This window comes from Phacochoerus africanus, chromosome X (assembly GCF_016906955.1).
Source record: "Phacochoerus africanus isolate WHEZ1 chromosome X, ROS_Pafr_v1, whole genome shotgun sequence".
Lineage (NCBI taxonomy): Eukaryota > Metazoa > Chordata > Mammalia > Artiodactyla > Suidae > Phacochoerus > Phacochoerus africanus.
The window spans coordinates 127,366,075-127,384,508 of NC_062560.1; the positions used below are offsets into that span (position 1 = coordinate 127,366,075).

The 18,434-nt window shown below is 48.6% G+C and overlaps 1 protein-coding gene across 1 annotated transcript; it reads right to left on the reverse strand.

The window, feature by feature from the left end:
• Positions 1–646: 646 nt before the first annotated feature.
• Positions 647–18,291, reverse strand: GABRE (gamma-aminobutyric acid type A receptor subunit epsilon). Its single transcript, XM_047765623.1, has 9 exons — positions 18,176–18,291; positions 13,935–14,155; positions 13,450–13,517; positions 9,125–9,345; positions 8,334–8,416; positions 6,875–7,012; positions 3,085–3,237; positions 2,768–2,967; positions 647–2,492 (listed from the first exon to the last, which is right to left on the reverse strand). The coding sequence occupies exons 1-9, from the start codon at positions 18,229–18,231 to the stop codon at positions 2,139–2,141; spliced, it is 1,494 nt and encodes a 497-aa protein (XP_047621579.1). The 5' UTR covers positions 18,232–18,291; the 3' UTR covers positions 647–2,138.
• Between the last annotated feature and the right edge of the window lie 143 nt (positions 18,292–18,434).

Consider the following 18,434-nt stretch of genomic DNA (forward strand, 5'->3'; position numbering starts at 1 on the left):
TAGGGTAAGTGTTTGAGCATCATTTCAAGAACTTTATGACAGAACTGTTGGCTATTCAGATGTCATTTTGTTTCCCCCTTGGTCCTTATTACTGTTTCTGAGTTCCCTTAAGAGTTGGATGTGTCAGAGGATGCCACAGCCAACACTTCCCAATATACCTTTAGAAACTTCGTTGGAAGGTTGACCAACCAAGATCTCCAGGCTTGTTCTAAGAATGTCTACTTGTCACACATGGTGGTGGTGGGGATGGATGTTCTGAGCCTGATGGTCTTCAGGAAACTTCTAGCTGGCTAGATGAAGCTCGAATGATGGACAAAGCAAAAGGGACATGGAAGGGCAAGAGGCACAGGAACAAGTAAGGGAATCAGTTAAAGGGGGCCACCTACTTGGTCACTGTCTTCCCTTCAGTTCTCCACTGAGAGAAGAGCACACAGTGTGTGTCTGGTAGGTCTGGGAGTCATGGATGGGAGAGGGTAACAGACTAAGGTTTGGGTCATTGTCTTAAGATTTAAAACCCGAGCTGCGAACGAATCTGAACGCTCAAGAAATCAGCCAATACCTCCATACTTTGCTGATATCTTTATTGATATATTTCCCCTTTTCAGGTGATGGTGACAAAAGCAGATGGATCCCCACCCTACCCACCCTCCCCAATAAAATACAGACACAGATTTCATTCAGCATATACAAGCATTGGGGCGTGTTCAAATTTACCTCACTGGGTTACCAGAGCCAGGAGAGGTTAGATCTTAGGGGCAGTCTGAGCACCTGAGGCCCAGGAATTGAGCAGACCAATGCTGAAGAGAGGCTGCCACTCTGGGCCCTGCCACTGGGGTGCCAGCAGAGGCTAAAGAATTGAATCATGGTGACCAGAGCTGCCTAGCCCTGTCATGTGATCTAGAAGGTGACAGTGGGCTCCTGGGTAGTTTCCAGTGAGATCCACAGTCCCATAGAAATCTGTGCCTCAGGGTTCTCATCTGCAAAATGGGGATAAGAATCCTGCCCTGTATATATTACAGGGCTACGAGGCTCAAAATAGAAATAATTTGTCAAAAGTTCTTTTGCAAAAGGTAAAGTGCTGTAAAAATTTAAGGGAATTCAATTGATTGATTGTGATTGTCAGAGTGCCCCAGGGATAAGAGTGGACCGGCTCATGGGTCCAGGGGCCAAGGTCGTGGCAGAACTCCTATGCTGTGCCCTAGGTGGGCATCAATCAACGTGGGTAATGCCCACTGCAAAGCAGAGTTCCCTTAGTTTCTTGGCCCCGGGAAGTCACCATGGCCTAGCACCTGGGTTGGGGCTAGGAAAGTCACTGGGGAAGTTACAGAAAGAGTCACAGGGGTCAAGGAGGAGGAAGAAGGTGGCATACAAAGCAGGGGGTAATTACTATTATCACACACAAAAATAGATACCCACTGGATGCAAGGCATTGAATTGTAGTGCAGATGAGGAATGAAGGCCAGCGGGGAGGGGAGAGGGAGGTGTCACAGCAGCAGAGGGAGGGATACAGTCCTAAAGAGGCTCAACTGCTGGCTCCCCTCCTCCTAAAGGGTCATGCCAATGGCTGTCAATCTGCAGGGGAAGGGAGGGCAGGGAGACAGACTCAAGACTATAATAATCCGGCTTAAGGATGGGGATACCTTCCTCCCTGTTACACTGCCGCCCGACCTCTTAAGGAGATGTCAAGAGCAGGCAAGCAGCTGGTCTGTGCACTTTGAGGCTGAGGCCAGAGCTGGGCCTGGAGCACTGCAAAGGCAGTACTGGGTTTCTGGAAAAAGGCAGTGGGTGTCAGCCCTTTAGGGAGATAGCTAATCCATTCACACATGGACACTGTCTTAGGGAGCTGGTCACTGAGAACCGACATTTTTAAGCCTGAGCATCATCAGTGCCCCTTGAGGAATAGAGAGGTGGGCAATTTTACTCAAAATGGGCTGCCAAGGAGATTCAGTGGATGGGCCAGGTGGGGGAGGGGACCAGCCAAGTCCAGTTCCCTGCAGGTTCATATTTGGGGAAGGGGAAGGAAAGACACTCTCCAGCTGCTCCAGCTGCTGCTGCTGCTTTCCCCCAACTCCCTTGGCAAAAAATGTGGGACCTCCTGGGGAACTGGGGAGGCTGCCCCACAGGGTGCCAGCTGGCACCTACAGGTTAAGGCAAACAAGCCAGTAGAGCACATTGAAGAAGAAGAAGGTGACAGGGAAAATAACTCGCGAGTAGTTATCCAGGCGGTAGACATGGATGAAGAGGCGGCCCTGCTGCCAGCTGCTACCATCACAACCGGGGACCATGCAGCAATACCTCCTGCACCACCTGCAGCAGCCGCCAGGGCTAGAGGCTCTGCTTGGCCTCACAGCCTGGCGGGCTGGGCAAGATGGTCCCTCGTCCTCTTCATCACTCTCCTCCTCCTCTTCCTCCTCAGAGTCCTCAATGTCGCACACGAAAGATTCAGGATCTGGGATGCGGGGAGGGGTGGGGGCACGCACATGGATACGAGGCTGAAACAAAGAAGGAGAGAAGTCCAAGTTGGAACAAGTTAAGGTAAGATGAACCAAGCCTAGGTGCTGCTCAGGATTTCCTGGAGATTCTGTCCTTAGCACAGCATTTCCTGCCCCCTCTCCCCACCCCCAGATTCCTACCATCACATCCAGAAGTGTATCCAACTCCCCCCAAAGCCTTAGGTTACCCCCATCACTTGGTGAGCTGGCCACCATGCGTCATAAGTCCTAGTGCCCTCCAAAGCCTGGCCACCACTCCCATACCCAAGTCATACATGGCGAAGTTTTGGAGAACCACGGGGGTGTGTCCGGTTGTAGGTCAGGAAGTTGAGCACGGCAAACTCCATTAGAGCGCAGAAGCAGAAGACGAAGCAGATAGCAATATAGAAATCCAAGGCTGTAATATAGGAGACACGTGGGAAATTCTTCCGGGAAAAGGTGCCCAGTGTGGTCATGGTGAGTACAGAAGTGATCCCTGTGAAAGCACAGGAGTGGAGGTGGGCTGAGCTAACAGATCCATACCTTCCACTTCTGCAAGGACCCTTGAGAAGGCAGTTCCAGGCCTCATGGGTATGTCCACTTTACCACTTACCTAAAGAAGTCCTGGCGGGAGCAGAGTCTTTCTTGAGCCAAAAGGAAATCCAGGAGATCATCGTGGTCACAGAAGAAGGAACATAGTTTTGAAAGGCCACAAAGCCGAACCGCCTACTCACATTGAAGAAAAGCGTCATGACCATGAAATCACCTGGAAGATAAGGAAAAAAACCCCACTTCATTACAGCACTGCCAGGAGGGCCTCCTACATGTAGGACACACATAGGGGTCCCGTTGTTCAGCTCATAGGGTGCCCACCACAGTCCTAGGATAGAGGCATATTCAGCCAATGCCACACACAGAGGATCAGAAGAAGCCCAGAGAGAAGACTCACCACAATACCCATGGTCAGTTAAGAGCTAAGCCAGGGCTAGAACCTTAATAGCTTCTTTTTCAGTTCACTGTCTTATGCCCCAGGTCCATCTTTCCGGGGTGGGGGGCAGAACAGTCAAATGAAAGTGATAAAAGCAGTTAGTCCTCTAGATACCCGGACCACACAGCTAATGTCTACATGCCTGACTGAGGCCTCTATGTCCACTGAGGTGCCACATCTAGAATGGAGAATCACAGTCTTATCCATGCATTGCTCTGTAATCTGACACTGAAGGCCCACTGTGATCTGGCTGCAACTGATAAGATGAATGTTTCAACAAAACAGAAGAACTAGCTGTAAGTGAAAAATTCAATCAGCCCTCTAGATGTCAGGTCTGCAGAGTATATACATCCACAAGGCAGACCGAGGTCTTTGCACTCATTGGGTAGCATGTCCTTGATGCTGGCTCTCAGCCTAGATAGTGATGGCTCCTATCAGACCTGATGACAACCTCTATCTCCAGTTGGCATCTTCTGTTGTACCCTTCATGCTGTCTTAATTGTGATATATTCATCCCAATCACTCTGCAGGCTCGTCATGACTCCATGGATTTGGGAGGCTTTTCTGGGCCCAGAACATCCCTTTTCATTCTCAACATCATGATGGATTTATAATAGTTCAACCTCTGGTTCCTTAGTGAAGCTAAGCTCCAACTCTCCACCTCAGTGATGCTTTAGAATTCTTTGGCCTTGAATTAGGTGGGCCCTGTGGCTATGTTCATTCCCATCCCAACCCAGCACCGTCTGGAACCTAACAGATGCTCAGCAATTCATCCTGTTGCCTGACAAAAGCTTTGTAAAGCAGACCAGAACACCAACCTGTCCATGTGTCCTCTTATTTTAGAAAAGAGATCACCTGCCCAGCAGGTCTGGGTATATTAGAACTGAATGAGAAGAGCAGCCTTTCCTACTCACCTTAGTAGCACTGACACTCAAGGGGCAAGACTTCTTTGAATCTTCTGGAAAAAGGCAAGGAAGTGGCCTGGGATCAGTTGAATACCTGTGTCCAGAATAGTAGCTTTGCAGACAGAATTCCTCCTCCAGGGCTGCGGCGGGGACCACTCACACTTGTCCATTAGCCACAAGGTATTTATCAAGTTCCTACCTCCCTTATCCTGCTGGGGTGTTGCATACAATTCAGGATGGCCCTACTCAGCTACAACCAGTCCCTGAAAAATTTTTCCAAGTTTATATACTCTTGCTGCAATAAGATTTATTATCCTATTGACTTTGTCCATTTTGATTTTATTTATGCCAGCAAAGAAGAACCCTCTCTACTTGTCAAGAGATGGAAAGGTATCTTTGAAGGGTGAATGAAGGATACTAACACATGCTTTCTTATTCCTGAGGAATGGACAAGCATGGGTAAGGGAAAAAAGATATCTGGAGTTGAGGAGCCAAAGAGAGGGAGAGAAAGCTAAAGATGCTTTCTGCTCTTATCAGCTTTATCCAGACCACAGTTGGTCACTGCACTGTCAGAGGGACATAACCAAAAAGACTGTGTCCAGAGGACTGGGGCTAGAAGGATAAGTGGAGCCAAAGCTCTGAAGAACAAGGGGAAGAAAAGGAACTACGGCTGTATGGTCTATAAAGGGACATGACCCAAGGCTGGAACCATAATACTGATACTTTGATCTTGATCCTGTGGAAGACTGACTAGACTTACTGTAAGCTTGGTAGTTCTAGGGGAAAAGAAATAAGTCTAATGGTTAGAAGTGGCAGAGACTCCAATTTCAGATGAATAGGGGGAGTTTTCGGATGGCCAGAGATTCTAGTCATGGGTAAGATTCTATTGAAGGCTCAAGAGCCAACAGTGTAAGACGACTCACTCACTGGGGGCAAGGCTGGACTCTCTGAAAGCCTCCTGAAGCAGAGATTCTCCACTTGAAGGTGCAAGGCGGCTAGAGTAGCAAGTTACCCACTGCATCCTGAACCCTTGGGAGCTGAGTACATAAATCTGCTCTGGGGGCTGACTGAAAGGATTTGGGACCAGTCCCGAAGATAACTCTGAGACTGAAGAAACCATAGCTCAAGATCAATTCATGCCTAGCAGAAGAGAAAGAAGTCTTCCTCCTTTCTTCCCAAGAACCCTCCTCTCTTCCAAGGAGCACTTGGGGCTTACCTACTGTCATTGTTCTGGTGATGATGCTGGCTCTGGGGCTTTGTAGTCACTAGGGCACCATTTTGAAACAATGCAAAACCTTCTACTAAACGGAACCACTAGTGACTTGAAAGCCCCTGGGCTTTGTCTCATCTGCCACTTCTGATGATGGGTCCCTACCTGTCTGGGGAAACTGAGGTGCAGAAAGGCAAGAGGCAGGCCAATGGTTAGCTGGCAGAAGAGCAAGGATCCCAAGTCCAAGGTAGTAAAACTGCTTACCCAGAGGCCTCAAGAAAAAGGAAAGCATTCATAAAGCAGCCCTCTGCCCCTGCCTAGTACTGTGTAAGCAAAGCTCTAGCCAGATGAGCATGAGCTATCCCTCAACCAGTGACCAACTCAACAAGTGAAGCAAAAGCAGATTTTCTGCCTAGCCACATGGAAGCAAAGCAAGATGCCTCCAGTGGCAAATGGCTGCTTGCGTGACTGGTTCCATCCGCATTCTGGAAACGATGAGGGCAGTGCCACCACTGCCCTAACTTGGTCAGTATGTGTGGAGAGAATTTCCAAGGCTGCTCTGGGAGCGACTCTAGGGAGGTCCCTTGGCTTCTTATTCATATCACCTAGAAACATAAGTAAAGACACTCACACCTAATTGGGAGATGAAGTTTAAGAAACCCAGGGCCCTTCCCTTTCGTCCTTGTTAAGGAGAAGGTCAGAAAACCAATGATCACCATGTCCAGGTTGAAGCCACCATGAAGCCTTTGACAGGAATCTCTGCATGGTCAGAGCTTCTCCTTTAAAATAAATGTTGAGACAGCAGCCATTGCAGCTGCTGAAACTTCCCTTCCACCATCCCAGTCCTCGACTAGCTGGCATTAGGACTCTAGCCTCCACCTCCCGGTAGGATGGACTTTGAATCCCACTCAACTAGAATCCCTTGGCTCGGTTCTGGGTTTGGAGAATACACATGACCTTCATTTCCCAGAGTCATGCAAGTAGGTCAGTTGTAACAAAGACATTGAAACCGAAGGGTCTGCAGGACAAAGTTAGTTGCAAATTCTTATAGCAATAAAACTTTATTTACTTACCTACACTGTCCGGGGCTTGGCCAAGCACTTACTTCTTTGCAGTTGAGACTGAGATGTAGTTACAAAGTCTCAGTTTCCTCTGCAAACAGTTGTAAGTGCTTAGCATATACAAGACAGGAGCCATGTTCTACAATATTTTCATGTAATGAAATATATAGCATTTGTATGTATGTATGGCCACCTCCAGTCATGCCTACCACCCTCCTCTGGCACAAAGGTGCACTTACCAGCTAGGGTTGCGATAGTTTCAGTTGAGTTGCTCACTCCTGTAAAATCAAACTGGAAGAGCTTCCAGGAATTATTCTCATTGATTTCAAGCGTGAAATTGTCCCACTTGTAGATGATATCACTCACAGGATAGGAAACTGTAAGGCAACGTGGGAAGGAGGGTCACACAAGACTGGGAAGCCCACCTGAGGTCTCTACCAGCGTGGTGTCTGGGAAATGTCTTGAAGTCCTGACTCTGGCCTCACCAGCTGTGGGAGCTTACCTCTCTTACCTCATTGTTGAAGTTCATTCAACAGGTGCATTTACTAAGCACTCCTCAGTACCAGGCCCTGTGCTGGAAATACAGAGATGAGCCAAGGCACAAGCCCTGCCCTCAAGCATTCACATTTTATTGAGTAAGACAGAGTAAACAGCTGTAATTGCTTGAATTCCTCTGAGAAACCTCTGCCCATGGGACAGTGGGGAAACGAAGGAGGGAAAGATCAGTTGGGGACACACCCAGAGGAGTCCATAGAGTCTCTGTATGGATGAGGCTGAAGGGGTGAGGAGGGTGTTCAATGGACAGAAAGGTGAAAATACCTGTTGTATTATGGAAATGCTAAAAGTCCAGGATGGCTAGCTCACAGAGGTCAGATGAGGTATGTAGGCGTGCATAGCAGGGACATGAAGGGCCTTGAGAGTTAGCCTACGGATTTTGGAATTGATCCATGAGAGTTCAGGAAGAATTTGAAATTAAGAAGTGGCCCAGTCCAGATGATGTTTCAGCTAGATCACTCTAGTTCTCATATGATGATGGCCTATTGACAGGGAGACCGGTTACAGGAGGCCAGTGCAGTAACCCAGGCACAATAAAATGAACAAAGGCAGGAGTCAAAGCTGTGGCAGTGAGAATGTAGAGAAACAGACAGCATCAACAGAGATTCGGGAGGGAACACCAACAGCATGTTGATTGATTAGATGTAGGAGGAGAAGGAGAAAGAAGCATCAAAGGTCTTGGCTTGGTCAGCTGAGTGGGTGATGGTGCCTTTCAATGAGACGAATGCAACATAGAAGCAACATATTTGTTTTGAGGGTAGAGGTTGGGAGGAGACCAGGTACTTAGCTTTAGACATGGTCAGCTTCAAGGTGAAGATGTTATAAAAGTTCAAGTGGAAGATGACAAAGACCTAAACCAAGGTAGTGACGGTGGAGATGGAGAACATACTTGAGAGACACTTCAGAGGTGGGTGACTGACTTGAGATGGGGTGGAAAGGAGAGGGAGGAACCTAATGTGTGGCCCAGATTAAGCAACACAGTATTGTCAGGAGGAGTGGAGATGAGGATGGATGGCAGGCCCTGGACAACCTTAGCATCGTCTTAGGGGGGAAGCAGAAGCAGAAAAATGTAAAGGGCAAGGATAAGAAAAAGAAGGGGCCCAGCATGACTCTGGGGTCCCAGAAACCTAAGAAGGTACTCACAGCTAGAGAAAGACAGAGGGCAAGAGTGAGAATCCATTGGAAATTTGACCATGTGGAGTGAGCATCCAGCATCAATGGTCATCCTGGAAGGGAGAAAGGAGCCTCATTAGGCTGGCCCTGAGCACTTATGTATCCACCCATCTGGGCCTGGGGACCACCACCAACGAGTGGCAACAGTGGGATTTGAGATAAAGAGCTCAAAGGAGGGACAAAAAGAGAGGAAGAACAGCTTGGAATTATCTGGCTACTCTGGTCTCCATCATCAGAGAAACAGATGGACCAACTTAAATGGGCTTTTGTTTCTTGTCCATCCCCGTTTCAAGGACCTGCCAACACTTTCCCACTCTATCACGTCCTTGCCCCCATACCACCCATATACAACCTTTCCCCATCAGACCTTCAAGTCTTAGGTATCTTTCCGACTGCTGTGTTGCTGCTCTACAAGGACAATTCCACCACCGTGGACGAGTCTTTACATCCAGTGCCCACTTGGGGTGGAACTGTCCAGGCAATGCAGTCATGCTGGTACATTCTAGTAGGGGGAGCTCTGGACTTGGAGCCAAGTAACTAGGTCTCAGCCCCAGCTGCACCACCCACTTGGTGTGTGGCCTTAAGCGATATCTTTCTATTTTGAGGCCTTAGTGTCTGTGTCTGTAAGCTAGGGGATTGAGCTCATGGCCTAGGAAAGCTGGAAGGGCCCTTGGAAATATCATTCTAGATGAAACTTTTGGTAAAAATTCTCAGAAGGGGAAGAAGAGACCCAAGAGGTGGTACTCTGGAGGCCCACGTACCTGATTGTGTACAACACCTTGCCGTCCTTGAAGATGCGGACCATCTGATTGGGCATGGTGATCGAGTGTTCCTGGGTCCTCTTGGAATTTCGAAAAAAGGTGTCTGGGACCCATAACAGGCTCACCAAGTTGCCATTCAGAACAAAGCTCTCAAAGCTGCCGTTGTAACGAAGACGCTCGTCATACCAAGTCTGGTAGAAGGTGATGTCAATGGTGTATTCCTGACGGGAAGGATGGAAAAGCATATTTGGGGCTGTGCAGACAAAAAACATTCCCATGGGCCTAAAACAGATAGGAGCCCACTTGGGTTTGCCCAGAGAAAAATAACATTAGTTTGGCTGGAGGAGTTTTTAGGTACACCTCCCCCCCCCCAAAAAAAATGCCCAAATGGATAACAATCTGGGAAGACACATTTCACATAGAAACAGGCTGTGGTGGCCTAACTGCATGGGTTCATCACATGACTACCCCCTCGTAGGACTGTGGTGCTACTGCGACCAGGTCAATACCCTCTCAGCCCCGCATTTCCAGGGCAAATCAAATATCTCAGGTCAAAATCATTCTGAACATTTACAAATAGACACACCTTGGATTGTATACAGTGCAGCTGCTCCTTTCTGTTTTAATGTGGGGACATTAACACACGTTAATTGTTAATGAACCCATGATTATTTGGCCTCTAGATACTGTCTATCCCCTAAACTGTCTGTTAAACATCAAAAAGAATGTTTAATAGTAAGAAGCCTGAAAAGTTAGAAATCTGCACCACTGGTATTAAAGGGAGAACTAGGCCAAGGTTGCGACACTGAGGATCAGACAGAAAGGGGCCTATTTGAAGTCAAACAAATAGTGGATGGCAGCATGTTGGCTCTGATGTGATGATAGAGCACCGCTGCCATGGCCTTGCCCTGGGGTGATCTTCACCCATCTTCCCCTCTGGTGTTTACTTTACTTGCACCTATAATCCCTTTGGGTACCAAGGTCCAGGTTTCCTTTGCAGGACCCCCAGGCCTTTCGCCCAAAGGTATCCTGCATCACACAATCAACACCAACCAGAAAACCCCAACCTGAGAGGCCCGTGGCGTCCTCAGGGTGGGGTGGAGATCAAGACAAACCCTGCTTGCCTTCAAGAATGTTTCCTCAAGGCATTCCGGGAATCACACAGAAAAAAGCCCCCAGCCCTGCCCAGCCACACCAGGATTCCCAAGTGGCCTTCAGAGTGGCTCTATAGTCCCAAGTGGCTGGCAATTCCAAAGCCTAGGTCGGGATGTTTCAAATGGGCATTTAATTTCTATTTAACAAGATTCCAATCGTAAATTCCGTACACATCAACTGATAAGTAACGGTTCGATTCTCCTCCAGTTTGGCAAAGGCACCTGGGACGTGCATCTCTTTTAGCTCAGCTAAAACTCTAGAAATCTGATGGCAAGGAATTGGCTTAATGAGAATTTCTTGCAATAACTGCCACGGGAGAGGGCGGGGTGGGGAAGCGGACTTAGGAATGGGCAGTCATTCCCAGACTGGTCACTGCCTTCGAAGCTCAGGACAGGCATTTCAAAAGTTTAGGCAGGTGCCTGGTAGAAACATATAGTTGAAATCCCCAGCCTGTGGTTTGGTTTTCTCTCCCTGCAGACAACACTGTGCTCTACACAACCTCTGACTGACCACCACACCCACTGTGTAGCACAACATTGGGACTCACAACCTCACTGAGAAGTTCAGTTGCCTCCAATATAGAATGAGCATCCCAGTGGCAGCTTTGTCTACCACATGGGCTGCCACATGGGCTGCCACCAAGATCCGAGGAGACTTGTTCACTGGCAAGTGCTGGGGCTGCATGAGAAAAAAGCATGCACCCTCTCCTCACCAAGCCCTACAGTATCAGCAGACTCTACAGTATCAGCAGACAAAAGTCGGCTGGACAAGGACTGGACTTCCCATAGCTTTAAAGAACTACTGGGAACTAGGTAGAAGGGCAGACTTCTCCAAGAAATTTCATACCACATGTGTATTTGGCATCTTCTAAAGGCACTTGGCCCAGGCTAATGCATCACTTTGCTGGCCAAAGAAAATCCAGTTGTTGGCTCCTCTTTGAACCAGTTCTGTGTTGCATGCCAGGTTCAGTGACTTCTGGGTTATTAAACTCTATCCCTCTGGTTTGTCAGGTATCAGCACTTCAGGTGAGACCAGTGCTGCCAAAATAAAGAGCCAGGATATTGTAGCCACAGATTTTTTTGCCAAGCCTGTGGCATTTGGCAGTTCCTACTAGGCATCGAATCCATGCCACAGCTGTAACCAGACCCACGGCAGTGACAATGTCAGATCCTTAACCCACTGAGCCACCAGGGAACTCCCATGACAAATTTTTCCATTATTCTTCAGGCCACTTTCTCCATCCCCACACCAATGATCTGAAAGGTCCATTTCCTATTAAGAGTGAACAGTGGCCATGCATGACAGTGGGATAAGACCTCAACCTCTAGCTCTGGCTCAGAACCCAGCATTTCTTAGTTTATCAACAATTTTCATCAAACTGATTGCTAAATTCATACTTATGTAGTGGTAAGCACATGATAACAGCAAAAAGCAAATCTGGCATCAAGGGAAAAGGAAAAAAAAAGGCTTTAAAATGTCAACAGAAATACAAAAAGATCTGTCTGCTCTCAAGTTTCTCTTGTTATTTCCCAAAGGTTTTGGCTTCCATCTTGAGCACCTTTTCTCATGCTCTGCTCAGTCTGAGGGAAGCCAGCTGCCACACTGTGAGCTGTCCTGTGGGGAGGTTCACGTGGCAAGGACTTTGGAAGGCCTACAGACAGCAGCCAGAGAAGAACTGATCCCTGCCAACAACCAACAACCGTGTGAAAACTTGGAAGTGGATGTTCCTTTCCTTAGGTCTTCAGATGAGATCCCATATCCCCAAGTGACACCTTAACCGCAGCCTTGTGAGACCCTGAAACACAGGACCCAGGTGAGTCACACCTGGATTCCTAACCCCCACAAGCTGATACTTAATAAATACTGTTTTAAGACACTGTTTGGGGGTCATTTTTTGGCAAAGCCCGACATAAGTACATTGGCCCTCAATAATCATGCAGCCAAACAAAGCTATGGAAATACCTTCATCTTCCACAAATGTTTACTTACCTCAAGGGTCTATTTGCAAGTACCATCTCAGACCCTAGACTCTGAGCTCACCCAATCACATGGTGCTGGTTGGGTACCAGCGTGTATGCTAAAACTCTGTCTGACCTGAGCTGGGTCAAGGCTATGGCTGTGACGGTGCTGGTTACCACAGCCTTCCTCATTATCAGGCTCTGCAGATGAAAGTGACATTTGCAGAACATCTTTTATAATCCATTTGCTCAGCTAACACATACTGAATCCTTGACATCAAGGGACCCATAGTTGAGAGAGCAAGGCAGAGAGTGTACATAATTGCAGTACAATGAGGTAGGGAAAATCAGGCAAACATCTATGACAGAAGCTAGAAAGAAGTGCGAGCCAAAGAAAAGAGTGGGCCATGAGTAAGCAGGGAGCAATTAATAGCTGGAGAGGTCAGGGAAGATGCCATGAAAGAGATGTCAATTGAGCTAGATCCTGAGATAAGGTAGAAAATTGGAGCGGTGCCATCCCAAATTGGAAAGAGCTTGAACAAAGGCTTAGCAGTCCAAGAAAGTCTGAGAACACCCATACACCAGGTGACTAGCACACGTGGTCTCTAAAGGAGTGACAAGAAATAAAACTAGGGCCTTGGGTTGGCTATAGCCATGGAGAACCATGACTGCTAGAGTGTGGGGTTGAACCTCATGCTTTAAGCAGGGTCAGGACTGCGGGAGGCACAGCACTCAGGAGGCAGAGACCTTGTATTCTGTGCCTGTGAAGAGGAAGATAATGAAGGCTAACTGGGGACCATTGCTGACACTAGGATGATAGCAGGAGAAAAGGAGACAAGCCACTAGGGCAAAATTAGAAAAACAGTCCTAGAGCAAGAGTTGGTAACTATAGGCTTAAGTCCATACAAATCATTGTCAGAAGAAAAGAGTCATTCCACCGTGTTGTTTCAAGTTGCTTTATTATTTTTATTTTGAATGAAAGACTGAAAGATAGAGTCAGGATTCCGAAGGTTGTCTTCTTCCGCCAGCAAGAGACTTATCCCTTTCAGCCTCCTCCCCAAGTCAGTGTTGGTTAAAATCTCTCCCCCATCCCCCCAAACTCTTGTGAACAGACATACAGCAAAACAAACAAACAAAAAAACAAGTATGTGGAAGGCCTGAGAGGTCAGCTCCCAAGGCTAGAAGATACGATAATCAAAGCTCAGCACTTACCATGTCCAGGATAGAGATAGGCCCCAGGGTGTTGACGGAGAGCTCAACAGTGACCACAGTGGGCCTCTCTATAAAGAAAGCAGAAATGGCAGTGGTGAGTGTCAAAGAGAAGCATGGGGCGGGGAGGGGGCGTGTGGTCGGGGGTAAGGGCTGGACTACACACTTTCAACATCCAATACCATTTCTTTATTCTTTCATGGCGAGACCCAATTCACAGACTGTCAAGAGTTGGACATACCTCGAAGGTCAATCATCTAGTCCAGTCATCTCATTTTATAGTTGGAAAAACTGAAGGTGAGAGAAGGGAAGAGTCTAGACCAAGGTCAGTGGCACTGCCGAGATTAGAGTTGACCTCTCTTACCCGAGAGGTCAGCAACAGCTGTTCCTGCCCACACACGTGGCGCCATCACCCACATTCCAGGCCCACTTCTGCCCTCAACCCTCCTCCCCTTCGGGGCCATGGAGAACTATGTGCTGCTACTCACCTCCAATGCCAGGGCGCAGTTTGTAGTCATAGTTATTCAAGATACTGTCCAGGATGTGAGTGGCTGCTGGCAGTTTGCCAAGCCTATCATAGGTCTCAACAGCGGTGGGCTGTATTTCTTCAGAGGGGAGTTCTGTTTCAGGAGCCTGGGGCTTGGGATCGTAGACGTCCTCAGCACTGGCAGTGGGTCCCTTCCATGACCCAACATATGGTCCTTCAATGCTAGAACAGAGAAAAAGGCAAATGAAGCTCTGGCCTTCACTCTGCAGGGGGCCCAGCTGGTGCCTCCTGGACAGAAACAAACCCAAATAAGTCTGCAACCCAGGGCCTAAAGAGTGACTGGTAACAGAATATTAAGAGCCTGTAACAGATTATTCTTGGTAATCTCCTCTAAATCTTGCTGCTCTTTGGGAATGTCCCGTGCTATCCTTCTTTTTATGGTAATTATTTAAAAAAAAAAATACGTAACAAAAACAAGTTTTAGATTTTTTTAAAAGGATTTTTCAATATATAATGAAGAGGGCATTGGTGTATGAGCTCTGGCCAATCAGCTGCCATTACTAGCCTTGACCTCCAGTCTGCCTGACCAGCACCAGGACCCTGTGGGGAAATTTCGCATTTCTTTGCTTTTGTGATACTTCATTACATTGGAGTCGGGGGTCAGGGGTGGGGAAGGCTCTAAGCACTGAGAAAACATGGAGACTGTCATCCAGGAGTCCAACCTGAGTGCCACAGCCATGCACTGCAGCCAAAAAATAATGAAAAGAATTAAACATTTCATAAAATTAAAAATTTTTAAATTAAAAATTTAATTTAATGTTTAAATTAAATTAAAAATTAGAAAAAAAATTGAAAGCCATTTGCCAATGTAGAAATCAAGGTCATGCTACCTTTGCTGGGAAGCAGTGAGAAGGGGACACCAGCGGGCTTCTGAGGTTCTGGTCATGTTCTAGTCCCTGATGTGGGGGTCCTGATACCAGTGTGATCATTTTCTGACAGTTTGTCAGTCATGCACGTACAATTTGAGCACATTTCTGTACAGTTTCTAATTCGATACAAGGTATTTTGAAAAATTAAAATGCTAATGAAAATCTGCAAGTATGTAGACCTTACTTGAATCCTGCTTTTAAAAGGCAAACCATGAAGAACAAAACAAACACAACAAAACAAAAAACATTTGTGATACCATAGGGGAGATTTGAACACTGGTAAATTTTTTCAGCATGAATACATTATTCTCAAAATTTTTAGAATAGTGGCAGTAGTGGCATTTTATGATGTCTTTGGAGTCCTTATGATTAGAAATACCTACTAAAATAATTACATACGAGATGATATGATGTCTGAGATTTGCTTTAAAACAACTGAAGTTGGAAATGGAGAGTGGGTGGGATACAGGGAAAATAAGAGTGGCTCTGAGTTGATAGGTAATGAGGCTGTTCCCTCCACTTTCATATGTCTTTGAAAACACTTACGATTAAAAGCTGTTTAAAAAGCCATCATCAAAATTAATCTGTGACATTGGTAGGCACAAAAGTGTTTTCCTTTGAGGAGGAGGGTGTACGGGGGAGGGGAGCATGTGGGGGGTGGGGGAGGGACTGGCAATGTTCCATTTCCTGGTCTAGGTGCTGGTTACCTGGGCCTGTTTCCTTTGCGAAAAGCCACTGAGCTCTTCACTCATGATTTCTATACTTCCAGATTTCTCTGTTACGCTTCCAAAATGATTTTATTTATTTTTTTTAAAGAAATCAATCAGACAACTTGCTTCCTCAAAGGAGGGGTTAACGGGGCAGGAGATGTGGCCATGGCCTCTGCTCTGCAGACCAAAGGAATGCCAAATTGAGTGGCAAAATGCCTCTTCCTGCAGTATGCCAGGCTTTTAGAACTGCTTGACTGGCGTACAGATGTGCCAAGTCTATGCCATTTCTCATGTCTGAAGTGGCTAATTCCCATTGTGGGCAAAAGAAAGAACTGGGCTTGGGAAAAGATGTCGTCTTTTCCTGAGGCTTTGCCCCCAGTCCTCTGAAAAGACCATGCCAGCCACTGGTGGAGGGGAGGAGAGAGAACCAGGGGGCTGAGACCCTGCACATGAGTGATTCGGCTGAGGGCATGGGATCAGGACTGGCACTGCTAGCCAGGACCACCCAAGGGCCTGCGATGGCCCCTCCCAGACATCCAAAGCCAACAACAAGAACCCCCGAGTTTGAGAGGTAAACAAACAAGCACAGGTCTGAAGACCATCACCACCGAAGCCTCTCTGCTCCCAGTCTAAGTCTGCAGTGAAAATGTCATCAGAGGGTCTTGGGGTTGCTGGGATCCTTCAAATTACTTTTGCCAAAAAAAAAAAAAAACATCAAAAAAAACCCCATCCTCATCCTGGGATCCTTGGGGTTAAAGGAGCTGCATACTTTTCTCAGCCAGCCATTTAAACCTACTTTCAGGGCTAGAAATAATAAAAATGTGAAAAACACTCATGCCCTGGACCAGTGGGATCTTTCCATGGGGGCTTTTCAGGCACCCCCATCCCTCTAGATGTGATGATGATCCAAGATGGAGCTGAACCTCTGCACCCCCTCCCCCACTGAGGATGCGCATTCAATTGGCTGGGGAGAGGGAAGGGAACATGAGAAGGGCCACTGGATTGGTTATTTTTTCCCTAATCAGCCCTCTTTTTCACCTTACCGATGGAGAAACTGAGTCCCAGATGAGGGAAGGGTTGTGCCCAAATTCATGAGATTGATTTTAAGCTGACCCCGGACCGGGAGCGAGGTGGTTCAAGATGGCCCTTGCCAGTACGCCCCACTGCCACCTCCCCAGCTCTTTTCTGACATCACAGGTTGCCATGTTGACAGTGTCAGTTACTGCAGCCCTTCCCCCTGGCTGGAAGGGTAGTTTCCATCACAACAGCCCCTCTTCCCCGCTGTTTTCCTCTCTGTTCCGCCTTCCCCCTTCTGCACCCCCAGCCCCTCTTTGACCCTAGCCAGCCACCATGTCAACTCTCCCAACCAATCCGATTCCCATCTGGAGTGATGTATGTGACTGGAAATTCCTAGCACGCACTCAGAAATATTTACCAAGCCCCCGATGAGACAACCCTCCTTCCCAGTGCACCGGTGAGCCAGCAGGGAGCCACACGGCCCCTCCCTTGAGGAGCCAAAGCATTATGGGGGTGGGCAGAGAAGCCATCTTCCCTCTCCCCCTCCCCAAAACAGAAAAGCAAGACAAGCCCAATGACATGGCGTCTTGGAGACTATGCTGCAAAGATCAGGAAGCCTAGGAGTTTGTGCCCAATGGGAAAGCATCTCAAAAATGTGAAGCAGTCATCATCTAACCTCAAAAGCCAGAAATGCAATGGACAACCTTCCTAGCAAGGTCCCAGGGCCAGAAAAAGGTGTGAGGGAAGCTGGCTGCTCCAGGGAAACCTACTGCTGGTCTTTGGAAAGGGGTTGGAACTAAAATGCAGGACCCAAATCACAGAACTAAGGCATTACCATTGCTGGCCTCTGGCTCCAGCCTGCCCAAGACCCAGCAGGGTGTCTGGGGAGGGATAAGGGAGGAAGAGGGAAGCTGGCCGCGGTGGGGGTGGGGCGATGACAGCTGGGGTGCGAACTCTTAGACTAAACCAGGGCTCCTGCCTGGGACTGGCACCAAGAGGAGAGGCGGGAAGGGAAGTAAAGTCAGAGTTGTCTGGCACAGTGCTTGGTACTCAGGAGGCGCTCGGGAAAAAAAAAAAAAAAATTTTTTTTTTTTGAACAAGAGGATAGATTAGCCAATACTCAAATATTATATGCGCAGTTTCCCTCCCCCTGCCCGCAAGCCTTTCTGGGCACCACCTTCCCCAAGGCCCCCCGGTCCCCAGAAGCGCGAGCCTGCCCGAGCCGGTTACTCCGCGGGCCGCTCGCCACTTCCCACGAAGGCTCAGAGAGCGAGGGATGCGCTCGTTGCCCGGCACCGCGGTGGTTTGGGGAGTGGGAGTCCGGGAAGGTGGGGGGAGGGGACTGGAGCGGCTAGGTGACAGGCGTCCCGCCTTCCTGCCTGGGGGCCTGTTCTAGGGGGAGCGGGGCGGGGGCTGGCCGCGCGCGTCGAGGGGCCGCGGGACCAGACTAGACCACGAGAGGGCCAGGGGCGGCGTGGGCGCAGGGCTTGAGGACCACGGGCTGCGGGGGTCTTTGGAGCCGGCCTCGCTCCCCGGGAGAGGGAGCTGGACTCCGAGGGCTCCTGGGTCCCTGGCTGGAGACTCACCTCGACGGGAGGATTACGAACGTGCCCAGGAGGATCAGGAGAACTTTGGTCAACATCGCGGCGGGGACCGGCGCGACCACCTGTGCGGAGGTCGCTGCGCTCGGTCTGGCCGCACCGAGCGCGGTGGAGGGTTTTGTTGGGCTCCAACTTTCACTCCTCCCACTCGCTCCGCCCCGCGCCCCCCACCCGGCCCCGCCCCCTGGGCCCCGATGGAAATCTCCGACGACGTGTTTGCTGCGGCTGCAGAGGTGGGGGGGCG